The following is a 13,207-nucleotide window of genomic DNA, read 5'->3' as shown; positions in this document are numbered from 1 at the left end:
TAAATATTCTATATTTTGTAGCATACTGGACTATGATAGAAAATATCAATACATGTAAAATTTCTGTGGACATGCATAAGTGAAAACATCCTAATTAAAAAAATTCCTAAAAAAGCATACTTTAGTGTCCTTAGAGAAAACATGAATTCCAAATAATTCCTTAAAATGAAATGCTGCTTGCTATTATACAGGCCACATTTCTTTACTCATTCAGTAACTTTATTAAACAATTTTTTAAAATATTTAAAATAATTCGTTAAATACAAATAACTTGCTGAGTAGCATACAAATGCAAAATATTCTTGCTGAATATAACATACACAGATATATGCATGTTCAACTGTAAATAATAATCTCATTTTCAATGAATGTCTGAAATACTTTACACAAATTTAATATGCTTATACAGATAAAGATATGGAGTAAGGGGAAAAAATAAGGAATTCCTTTCATGATAGTTTTTATGTGTGTGTATAAATGAAGAAATTTAATTACTAGAAATAAAATAAAACTATTAATTATTTGAAAGCACAATTACTTTCATCTTCTTAGAAGGCTTCATCAGGTGAAAATATATGAAAAGAGAAATACAAAACATACACAAGAGAATAACAGCTATAAATTAAGTTGCAAATAGATTGCTGACATGCTGAATATGCATGAACTTTAATCCCCTTGGGTCCATATACGTCCATATATGTTTATTGACTGTCTCATTAAGATTCGACACCTGAGAAACTTCATTCAGTATTCTCTGATCATTATCATTCTCACAGTCACTCTCCTCAATGGTGCACAGATACATGCCGACAAATAACTTTCTTTCAGTGAGCAAAACTTTCTCCAAATACATAATAATTACAAATCCAATGAAGTGTAATTCTTAATGACTACAGTAGGAGCAAATAAATTTGCTCCTACTGTACCATGACAACAAGACTTTTAATTTCTCCCCCCCCCCATACCCTTTTTTTCATTTTTTTCAATAACTGTCATTGTTTCCAATTCCTTGCTGTCACTATTCCAACATATTGGAATATGTACCTCGATGGTACATACTGGAATATGCACCATCGAGGGGGGGGGGGATACAGGATATTATGATAGTACTACATGAAAAATTTAAATCGTTATTAATTTCTGATTTGACAATTTTCTTCAAAATTAATCTTCTATCTATCCAGACTCCAATATTATCAGATCTTATACTTCTGTCTTCTAAGGCTTTTTACTGAATCAATCCACTTGGATCTTGGTTTTACTCAGATTCTTTTTCCATCCAACCTGCAAAGAACACTTGTTTTGCTAAACTTTCTTCTCCATTCCATTAGAGTGACACCTCATGACATTTGAGATTAGCTCTGTTAACAATAGTAAGTTCTTTCTTAATATCCTTAGTTTTAATATGGCATTGCCATTGGTTCTATCTGTTCACTCCCCTAATCCTTCTCAGTCTGTGGTTTCCAGTCTTTTCTCTGGTGTTTTCTATCTAACTCAAGCACTCAGATATCATCATCATCATCATCAAATTCCTGCCATGTACCCTCAAGGGGTGTACAGGATATGATAGTACTACATGAAAAAAATTACATCATTATTAATTTCCTATCGACAATTTTCCTCCAAATCTGTCTGTTACTTGTCAAGACTCCAACATTATCAGATCTTATATTTCTATCGTCTAAAGCACTTTGTACTGTATCAATCCACCTATATCTTGGTCTTCCTCTGGGTCGTTTTGCTGCCAATCTGGCAGAGAACACTTGTTTTGCTAATCTTTCCTCGCCCATTCTGTTTAAGTGACCATTCCACCTGAGATTAGCTCTGCTAACACATTCCTGGATGCTCACAATGTCAAGTTCTTTCTTAATATCCTCATTTTTAATATGATATTGCCATTGATGCCATCTGTTCATGCCTATAATCTTTCTCAGGACTCTCATATCTGTGGTCTCTAGTCTTTGGTCAAGTGTTTTACTTCTGACCCAGCTCGCAGATCCATAAGTTAAAACTGGTTTGAACACTGTCCTGTATACAGCTAATTTAGTGTTCCCACTAATTTCTCTCTTATTCTATATGAATTTATTCAATTGACTTCCCACCATACCAGCCTTGCTGATTCTGTTGTCTATTTCTATATTTAATTTACCATCTTCAGTAAAAATCGTGCCTAAATAGCTGAAATGTTTTACTTGTTTCACAGGTTCTCCGTTCACAACGCAGTTGACATTTTCAACAATTCTGCCTATTTTCATTGTCTTTGTCTTTTTATTGCTGACCTTCATACCATATCTATTACAACAGCTATTCAATTTAGTCAGAGAATCTTGCAGACTTGTAGCAGATTTATTTAGAAGTATAACATCATCCGCATAAAGCAAAGAGCTGACATTAACATCTCCAATTTTGATATCATGTTTAATACCACCTTCCTTCATAATGTGATCCATATAGATAATGAATAACAGAGGGGATAATGTACATCCTTGTCTCACACCAGATTTAACATTAAACCATCTTCCTGTACTTCCTTAAATTCTAACTGCTGACTTACAATTCAAATAAAGACTAAGTATTGCTTGATATAATGCCCCATTCACACCACATAACTGCAGCATATTGAATAGCTTCTCTCTTGGCACCTTGTCATATGCCTTTTCCAGATCAACAAAACTTAAATACAGATCTTTATTATATTCCCATGCTTTCTCGACTATTTGTCGTAAAGTGAAGATCTGATCCTGACAGCATCTGTTTGGCTGAATCCAGCTTGTTCTTCACCAAGCTTTTCTTCCACAATTCTTCTCAACCGTTTCTCAAGTATACTTGCATAGATCTTGCCAGGAACACTCAGTAGGGAAATACCTCTGTAATTCTCACATGCAGTTTTATTTCCCTTTTTATATATGGGTACTATGAGAGCTCTACTCCAATCATCGGGAATTCGTCCCTCTGTCCAGTCTTTCTGAACTATGCAGTGCAGCCACTGTAAGACTCTTATACCACCATACTTCAGCATTTCTGGTCGAATATCATCTACTCCTGCTGCCTTTCCACATTTCAAGCCTTTGGTAGCTTTTTCTACTTCAAGTATGGATATGTATTCCTGACTGCATGCCTGGTCAGTGTTTTTTACCACTGTGCTGTCATCACTGCTTGTTTCATTTAGCAGTTTTTCAAAGTAATTTCTCCATACTTCAAGGATATCTTTTATTCCAGTTTTCATGTCACCTTTATCATCTCTAACTCCTTTTACAGCACTCTTTCCTAAATTCCTAAGCTTCTTCAACAACCTCCAGAATATTTTGCCACCTTCTTGATATTTATTTTCTATATTCTTGCCAAAGTCCTCCCATGACTTTTGTTTAGCTAGTTTTACACAGTGTTTAGCATTCTTGCATTTGTCTCTATATTCTCTAAGAGCACAAGCTGACTTATTTGAGAGGAACTTTTGATATGCTTTCTTCTTTTCCTTCACTGCCTCTTTAACTTCCTGTGTCCACCAGGGAGTTCTGATTTTTCTATCCTTGCAGACAACCTCACCACATGCCTCTCTTGCTGAATCAATCAGTGTTTTCTTGAAGGCTTGCCATTGAATCTCCAAGGTTTGGTTCCTGTTCTCAAACTCTTTCATTTTTTCTTCAATAATCTTTGTGCATTTTAGTCTACAGTTCACATCTGAGAGCTGCTCAACTTTTATTCGCTTTAAAACTTTCTTGCATGTTATTCTTTTCAATATGAAATTCAATTTTATCCTGCTCAAGACTAAATAGTGATCGCTTCCAATTTCAAATCCTCTGTACACTCTGGTGTCCGGCACCAGGGAGAAAACATCACTATCTATCAACAATAACATAGTCAATGAGACTTTTCTTATTCCTAGCTTCTTCTCTCCATGTGAATTTGTGCACATTTTTATGTTGGAACATGGTGTTAGTAATAACCAGTCCATGTCCTGAGCAGAAATCCAACAGATATTTGCCATTATTATTAGCTTCGCTGTTTTCTCCAAATTATCCCAAAATATTTTTGTATGTCTCACAATCATTTCCTACTCTGCTATTTAGATCCCCAACAAGGACCAACTTTTCATTTTTCATTGTGTCAGTTGCTTTTTCTAAAGCCTCAAAAAATTCCTCCACTTCTACCTTAGTAGAACCTTCTGTGGGACCATAGGCACAAATAAGTCTCATTGTCCAGCTCCCCATTCTCATATTTGTCCACATTACTCTACTTGAGACTGCCTGCCATTCCAGAAGATTAGCCTCGTATTTTGTGTTGAATACTATGGCTACTCCTCCTTTTCCTTGATTGTCATTGCCTGAATATAACATTTTGAATTTATTGCTCAGAAAGATCTCACCAGTTTTGGTCTTTTTTGTTTCAATCACCAGTCAATCTGGTACTTATCTAATTCCTCAGCTAGCTCCATTTCTTTGCCATTCAGGCTTCTTACATTGATAGTACCGATCTTTAACTCTGGTGATGTTGAGTTGGGGTTTATTTTCAGATTTGTTCCAGTAGCTGACTTTTCGCTGTTCACCCTGGTTCCCTGACCAAAACAATGGAGGCCTTGTTTAACCGGGCGACGCCCCAGCCGGCATGAAATTTTGTCATGTTGTACCATCATTCTATATTTTGGTTTAACCAATTAAGAATACAATTTGGTCAGCTAAATCCCAAATTGCCAAGCCATCCTCGTCTGTTCAGTATTCAAGTAGATACCCAACAGGGTGCACCACGAGAAGGTGAGGATTGGACATTAGGTCAGAAGCCCTGGTCGGTTCTCCGCATTCCTTTAAAGGCTATGTGGAGGTCTCCTCTAAGTTATACAGCTTTGACCCTTAAGCACCCCGCACTCAGATATATAGGCTAAAATTAGGTTAAACAATGTTTTGTATATAGCTAGTTTATTGTTTTGACTTATTTCTCTCTTATTCCATGTAAATTTATTCAATGGACTTCCTACCAGATCAGATTTGCCAATTTTGTTGTCTATTTCCATATTTAATTTACCATCTTCACTAAAAACTTTGCCTAAATAGCTGAAATGTTTTATATGTTCTATAGTCTTTCTCTTTTTTTATTGCTGATTTTCATATCAAATTTTTTACAACAGTATGAGACTTATAATGGATTTATTTTGAAGTATAAAATCATTTGCAAAGTAAAGAAATGAGATTAACTGTGGAAATAATGTGCACTCTTGTCTCAAAGCATTTTTAACATCAAACTAACTTCCTGTACTTCATTCAATTCTAACAGTACAGTTTGATATAGTGCTCCATTTACGCCATATAACTAACATTTTGGACAGCTTTCATCTTGGCACCTTGTCATATGCCTTTTCCAGATCTACAAAACTTAAATACAGATTCTTGTTATATTCCCATGATTACTCAACTATATGTAGAAAACTGAAAATCTAATCCTGACAGGCTCTATTTGGCTTAAATACGGCTTGTTCTTCACCAAGCTTCCTTACCACAATTTTTCTAAGCCATTTCTTAAGTATCCTCACAAATATTACCAGGAACACTCTAGTGAAATACCTCTGTAATTATCACATAGTTTCATTTCCATTTTTTTTATAGATGAGTACTTTTATAGTTTTTTTAATAGATTTTTTACTAGTTTTTTTTATAGATGAGTAGGAGGTGCTTAAGGATCAAAGCTGTATAACTGAGAGGAGACCTCCACATAGCCTTTAAAGGAATGCGGAGAAGCGACCAGGCTCCTGACCTAATGTCCAATCCTCACCTTCTGGTGGTGCACCGTGTTGGGTATCTACCAGGATACTGAATGAAAGAGGATGGGCTTGCAATTTGGGATTTAACCAACCAAATTGTACTGTTATTGGCTTAAACCAAAATACAAAATGATGGTACAACATGACAAAATTCCATGCCAGCTGGGGAGTTGCTCGGTTAAACAAGGCCCTGTTGTTTTCGCCAAGGAACCAGTGAAAACAGCAAAAATTCAGTTACTAGAACAAATCTGAAAACACACCCCAAATCAACATCACCAGAGTTAAAGATCGGTACTATCAACATAAGAAGCCTAAATGGCAAACAAATGGAGCTAGCCGAGGAATTAGATAAGTACCAGATCGACATAATAGAAGTGACTGAAACAAAAAAGTGCAATAAATACAAAATGTTATATTCTGGCAAAGATAATCAAGAAAAAGAAAAGGAGTAGCCTTCACCACTAAACACGAGACTAATCTTCTTGAATGACAGGCAGTCTCAAGTAGAGTGATGTGGGCAAATATCAGAATGGGGAACTGGACAATGAAATTTATTTCTGCCTATGGTCCCACAAAAGATTCTACTAAGGTAGAAGTGGAGGAATTTTCTGAGGCTTTAGAGAAAGCAACTGACACAATGAAAAAGGAAAAGTTGGTCCTTGTTAAGGATCTAAATAGCAGAGTAGGAAATGATTGTCAGACATACAAAAATATTTTGGGAAAATTTGGAGAAAAGAGCAAAGCTAATAATAATGGCAAATACCTGTTGGATTTCTGCTCAGGACATGGACTGGTTATTACTAACACCATGTTCCAACATAAAAATGTGCACAAATTCACATGGAGAGAAGAGGCAAGGAATAAGAAAAGTCTCACTGACTATGTTATTGTTGATAGTGATGTTTTCACACTGGTACAGTACACCAGTGTACAGAGGATTTGAAATTGGAAGTGATCACCATTTAGTCTTGAGCAGGATAAAATTGAATTTCATATTGAAAAGAATAATACATAAGAAAGTTTTAAAGCAAATTAAAGTTGAGAAGCTCTCAGATGTAAACTATAGACTAAAATACACAAATATTTTTGAAGAAAAATTGAAAGAGTTTGAGAGTAGGAACCAAACCTTGGAGATTCAGTGGCAAGTCATGAAGAAAACACTGATTGATTCAGCCAGAGAGGCATATGGTGAGGTTGTGTGCAAGGATAGAAAAATCAGAACTCCATGGTGAACACGGGAAGTTAAAGAGGCAGTGAAGGAAAAGAAGAAAGCATATCAAAAGTTCCTGGTAAATAAGTCAGCTTGTGCTCTTCGAGAATACAAAGACAAATGTAAGAAAGCTAAACACTGTGTAAAACTAGCTAAACAAAGGTCATGGGAGGACTTCGGAATGAACATAGAAAATAAATATCAAAAAGTGTGGACAGACTTATGTGTTTGTCGAACATGTTGTTTATTATTTTAACAGTATAATAGAACATAGAAACTAAGTAAATAATTAATTTATTAACTTGATGCTGATATTTCACTGGTATTATAACCAGCATCTTCAGAGCACAAAAACATTGTTTGTCACAATACGTGAGACTAAAACAACATGGTATACTTAAACAAAATTGTAGCAGCAACACAAAGACTAAAGTCCTGATTTTGGCACCCTCTATCTGAAAAAAAAAAAAAAAAAAAAAAAAAAAAAAAAAAAAAAAAAAAAGCTATCATATATTACTAGAGTCCTAGAAAAGTGCTAGTTTTTTCTTAATATGACTGTCTCCCAGATCTTCGGCAAGTTAATACAGCCATATTTGTTGAGATTTGGAGTGTGTTTTAGGGTTTCTGTGTAGTACTTTTGTGTTTTTCCAGTTGATCCTGTGTGCAGGGGTATCCAGAGCATGGTCTGCTAGGCCCGACTTCCCATAATGATAATTCCGGACGTATCGTTTATGTTCGCTGATGCGGATATTCACAGTTCTTCCTGTTTGACCGTAGTAGGCTTGATTGCATGAGCAGGGTACTTGGTAGACTCCTGGATGTGATAAAGGAGGAATGCTGTCCTTGGGTGAGCAGATGAGGGTGGCTAATTTGCTACATGGTCTGAATGTAGTGCGTAGTTTATGTTTATTGAGAATTCTTGAGATCTTTTCGGATGTGCATTTAATGTAAGGGATGGTGACTGTTTTGTTGTAGTTCTCTGTGGTGGATGGTGGGAGGGGTTTCTTAGGAGTGTTTAGTATTTTGTTTATTTTATGTGGATTGTAGCCGTTGGCCAAGAAGGTGTGACGTAAGTGGGTCAGTTCAGCAGTAAGAGCCTTGTCATTGGAACAGATTGCTCTCGTTCTATGGGTTAGCGTTTTTAATATGCCATATTGTTGAGAAGGATGATGGTGTGATTGTTTGTGCAAGTATGTGTGGGTTTTCTAAAAACTGAAAATGATAAGGAACCATCTGGGAGACGTGTGATGAGTGTATCCAGGAAGGGCAGACAGTTGTTGGCTTCCAGTTCCATAGTAAAGTGGATTTTTGGATGTTGGCTATTTAAATGTGCTAAGAATGTTTTCAATGTCTCAGGGCCATGTGGCCAAATAGCAAGCACATCATCAACATATGGAATAAGAGAGAAATTAGTTGGAACACTAAATTAGCTGCATACAAGACAGTGTTCAAACTAGTTTTAACTTATGGATCTGAGAGCTGTGTCATTAGCAAAACACTTGACCAAAGTCTAGATATTGCAGATATGAGAGTCCTGAGAAAGATGAGAGGAGTGAGCAGATGGAAATATCATATTAAAAACGAGGATATTAGGAAAGAACTTGACATTGTCAGCAGAGCTAATCTCAGGGTCACTTAAACAGAATGGGCGAGGAAAGATTAGCAAAACAAGTATTCTATGCCAGGTTAATAGGAAAACGACCCAGAGGAAGAGCAAGATATAGGTGAATTGATATGGTACAAAGTGCCTGAGATGATAGAAACAAATAACTGACTGATCTGAAGGAAAATTGTAGATAGGAAGTTAGTAATGCTGTAGTACTATCATATCCTGTACACCTCTTGAGTATACATGGCAGGAATATGATGATGATGATGATTTGTACTATGAGAGCTCTACTCCAATCATCTGGAATTTGGTCCTCTGACCACCTTCTGAATTACACAGTGCGGTCACAGTAAAACTTTTATGTCTCCATATCTGAGCACTTTGAGTTGAATATCATCTATCCTAGCTGCCTTTCCACATTGCAGGTTTTTGATGGCTTTCTCCATTTCAAGTACTGATATGTATTTCTGACTGCATTACTGCTGGGTGTTTTCTACCACAGCTAGTTTCATTTAGCAATCTTTCAAAGTAATTACTCCAGAAATCTAGAATATCTTCAGTTTTCATGTTACCTTGATCATTTCTGATTCTGTTTATAGTACTTATAAAATCGTTTTATATACCAAAAATCTAAGGTACAAAAACAAATTCATTCATCGTAATTTAGTTTTGTTACTTCTTGTCAACTGAATACGTTACATTACTTTCAGCTTTTTTTTCCCTACACTGTAAAGCAAGTTTTATTCATATATCAACAAAGAATCTTTCCCTTAGCAGATTTTCCCTATAGAAATTCCTATCACACTGTAAAAGTAAACTACACATAAATAATATATTTGCTCTCTACAGAAATTTCTATAACCTTTACATCTTCAGATGATCTGTTTACATAAAAAGACTAAGATTTCTCACAGGTTAAATAAGTAGAAATTTAGATTGTAAGCTTTCATTTATTTTTACTATTTTATCATATTTTAATTCTAATTTTTCACATTTTTGTCTTTTTTTTAAACCTCATTTAACACATATAATACAAGAAAAAATAATAATATTTTCTTTATCTCATGTTTTATTTTGAATGCCATTCTATTTGGCTGTATGCCAGACAGAATGGAAAATATAATGAAATTAAATGAATACTATTTAGCCTTGCCTTGTATATTTTAGTATATGCTGCAAAATATTTCTGAAATAAAAACGGTCCTAAATCCTTAGGACTGCAAAGAGATAAGTATTTGTTGCAGGAAGAGTTTTTTAAAAGGGAAAGATGGCTGATGATTGTTTAGGAATATGCCAAACAACTAAGGCTTCAACCATGCATTCTCTGGTTTACCTAGTTTGCACAAGAAAAAACCCAAGTTTTGGGAAAGTGGAAAGAGGAAGTTGTATACACACAATAAAATTCTACTTAATGCTGAAGAGATTTTACAGGGTTTGCAACTATCTGTTGCAAACTTAAGTATTTTTAAACAACTTAACACTACTGAGGAGATTTTTTATATAGTAAAATGAGGGGAAGGAGGAAAGACAAGGAGCCACCTCTGGAAGTTGCAAAGGGGAGTGGTGAGTAAAAGAGGCCTGAGAGGATAATGAACGTGTAAACAGTGGATAAGTTTAAGGAGTGGTACAATAGAGTTTGTGTTGACCTCTTCTGATGAGTCTTGTGACTCCATGGAGGTTAGTAAAATAATATGTTATCCCTGGATTTCTAGAACTTCCAGTCCATATGTGAAGGGTGTGTGCTATGAAGGTTATTCCTTCAAGTTTCTTTCTGCCTGGTTCGGAAATTATATTCATTCTACTCTCTGAAAGATAAACATCCTCCACTTTTTCTGTCCTGGTATTAAAAGAATTCCATGCTGGTGTGACCTTTCTTATTATGGACAGACTGCTCTGATTCATTTAGAGGAACATCAAAATTAGATCTTAATCCAGGAGCCTAATAGGTGAAGGTCTGGCCAATTACACTACATTAACTACACATAGAATCCACTGGGATAAAAAACTTAAGGTACACACAAAAGTTATTTCTTATTAGAAAGACTATAAAGAAAACTGTGAAGTCCACATCCATCAGTCAAACTTTTCAAAACTGGGAAAGCCAAGTGTTGAGGCTTTCCGAGTTATGAAAAGTTATTTGCAATGCTTTTTGTACTATTTATTTTTTTGTTTCTGTGGATTCTAATAGTTTATAGATGGAGCTCATCTCCTGCAATTAATGCTTTAATTTAATTATTAATATAATTTGTTTTAACTCTTTTCCCATGTGCATTGAGAATGGTTATGAAAGCGGGCTGAAATTCTGCTTATGTGAAGTGATAGGGAAAAGAGTTAAAATAAAAATTATTTTGTATTTTAATTTTTGCATCATGTCTTCTGCTTATGTGTAAATTTTTTGCAATGACAATAACTTGAACTTACTATTTTCCATCTTTAAACGACCTCACAAGGTAATCTTCTTTGGAATTTATTTTAATAGTATCTTGAGCAGCTGCTGACACAACAAGACCAGGATACCAACTTTCTTTTTTTCTTTTATCTCCAAAATCAACACAAACAACCTTACCAAGGTCAGGATCACATTCTTTCCCACGAGATTCTTTAGACTTTTTGGGTGATGATTCCTCATCACTACTATCCTCATCTCTGTAAATAATTAAAATTAATTAATTAAACTTTAGAATGTAAAATATCAAATTCTTTAGTCCCCAAGATGCTGGAAAACCAACTAAACACATAAACTTATATAATGTCCAATTTATGGATGCTCAGGAGAGCAGCTTTTAATTTTTTTTTTTTTTTATGTTATGTCATTAGATATTATTATTCAAAATGGCTAGAATCAAGACAACATTTCAAAATAGAAATCAAGATATGAAACTGATAAGGAGATGAATTCAGAGTTTAAGTTTTAAATATAACGCTTCCTTCCTCCAACAGATATTTGAAATAACCATCCACAAACATTAATTTTTGAATAAAAAAAGGAAAATGGTTTTAAAAATGTATTAAAAAATGAAAATTTTTAGATTATCTTCTTGAATGGCAGTCAGTCTTAAGACAGTAATGTGGGCAAATATGAGAATGGGGAACTGGACAATGAGACTTATTTGTGCCTATGGTCCCACAGAAGGTTCTACTAAGGTAGAAGTGGAGGAATTTTTTTGAGGCTTTAGAAAAAACAACTCACACAATGAAAAAGGAAAAGTTGGTCCTTGTTGGGGATCTAAATAGCAGAGTAGTAAATGATTGTGAGACATACAAAAATATTTTGGGAAAATTTGGAATAAAGAGCAAAGCTAATAATAATAGCAAATATCTGTTGGATTTCTGCTCAGGACATGGACTGGTTATTACTAACACAATGTTCCAACATAAAAATGTGCACAAATTCACATGGAGAGAAGAGGCAAGGAATAAGAAAAGTTTCACTGACTATGTCATTGCTGATAGTGATGTTTTCACACTGGTACAGTACACCAGTGTACAGATGATTTGAAATTTGAAGTGATCACTATTTAGTCTTGAGCAGGATTAAATTGAATTTCGTATTGAAAAGAATAACATGTAAGAAAGTTTTAAAGCGAATAAAAGTTGAGCAGCTCTCAGAATGTGAACTGTAGACTAAAATACACAAAGGTTATTGAAGAAAAAATGAAAGAGTTTGAGAACAGGAATCAAACCTTGGAGATTCAGTGGCAAACTCTGAAGAAAACATTGATTGATTCTGCCAGAGAGGCATGTGGTGAGGTTGTCTGCAAGGATAAAAAAAATCAGAACTCCTTGGTGGACACAGGAAGTTAAAGAGGCAGTGAAAGAAAAGAAGAAAGCATATCAAAAGTTCCTGTCAAATAAGTCAGCTTGTGCTCTTAGAGAATACAGAGACAAATGCAAGAATGCTAAACACTGTGTAAAACTAGCTAAACAAAAGTCATGGGAGGACTTTGGCAAGAATATAGAAAATAAATATCAAGAAGGTGGCAAAATATTCTGGAGGTTGTTGAAGAAGCTTAGGAATGGAGGAAAGAGTGCTGTAAAAGGAGTTAGAGGTGATAAAGGTGACATGAAAACAGGAGAAAAAGATATCCTTGAAGTATGGATGGAGTAATTACTTTGAAAAACTGCTAAATGAAACAAGCAGTGATGACAGCACAGTCATAAAAAACACTGACCAGGCATGCAGTCAGGAATACACATCCATACTTGAAGTAGAAAAAGCTACCAAAGGCTTGAAATGTGGAAAAGCAGCAGGAGTAGATGATATTTGACCAGAAATGCTGAAGTATGGTGGTATAAGAGTCTTACAATGGCTGCACTGCATAGTTCAGAAAGACTGGACAGAGGGACGAATTCCCGATGATTGGAGTAGAGCTCTCATAGTACCCACATATAAAAAGGGAAATAAAACTGAATGCGAGAATTACAGAGGTATTTCCCTACTGAGTATTCCTGGCAAGATCTATGCATGTATACTTGAGAAACGGTTGAGAAGAATTGTGGAAGAAAAGCTTGGTGAAGAACAAGCTGGATTCAGACCAAAGAGAGGCTGTCAGGATCAGATCTTCACTTTACGACAAATAGTCGAGAAAGCATGGGAATATAACAGAGATCTGTATTTAAGTTTTGATGATTTGGAAAA

General features: G+C 35.1%; 1 protein-coding gene across 2 annotated transcripts in view; it reads right to left on the bottom strand.

The window, feature by feature from the left end:
• LOC150101569 (uncharacterized) overlaps nt 1–13,207 on the bottom strand; it is a 288,212-nt gene that overhangs the window by 192,640 nt on the left and 82,365 nt on the right. For both annotated transcript variants that reach the window (XM_090400919.1, XM_090400920.1), the window contains exon 7: nt 10,990–11,214. In XM_090400919.1, the coding sequence (XP_090257045.1) occupies nt 10,990–11,214 (225 nt within the window). The remainder of the gene's footprint in view (nt 1–10,989; nt 11,215–13,207) is intronic.

The sequence above is a fragment of the Typopeltis vanoorti genome, chromosome 11, assembly GCF_054136105.1.
Source record: "Typopeltis vanoorti isolate ZY-2024b chromosome 11, IOZ_Tvanoo_1.0, whole genome shotgun sequence".
Lineage (NCBI taxonomy): Eukaryota > Metazoa > Arthropoda > Arachnida > Uropygi > Thelyphonidae > Typopeltis > Typopeltis vanoorti.
Note: the sequence above shows the minus strand (reverse complement) of the source record. Positions and strands in the feature narration are given on the sequence as shown.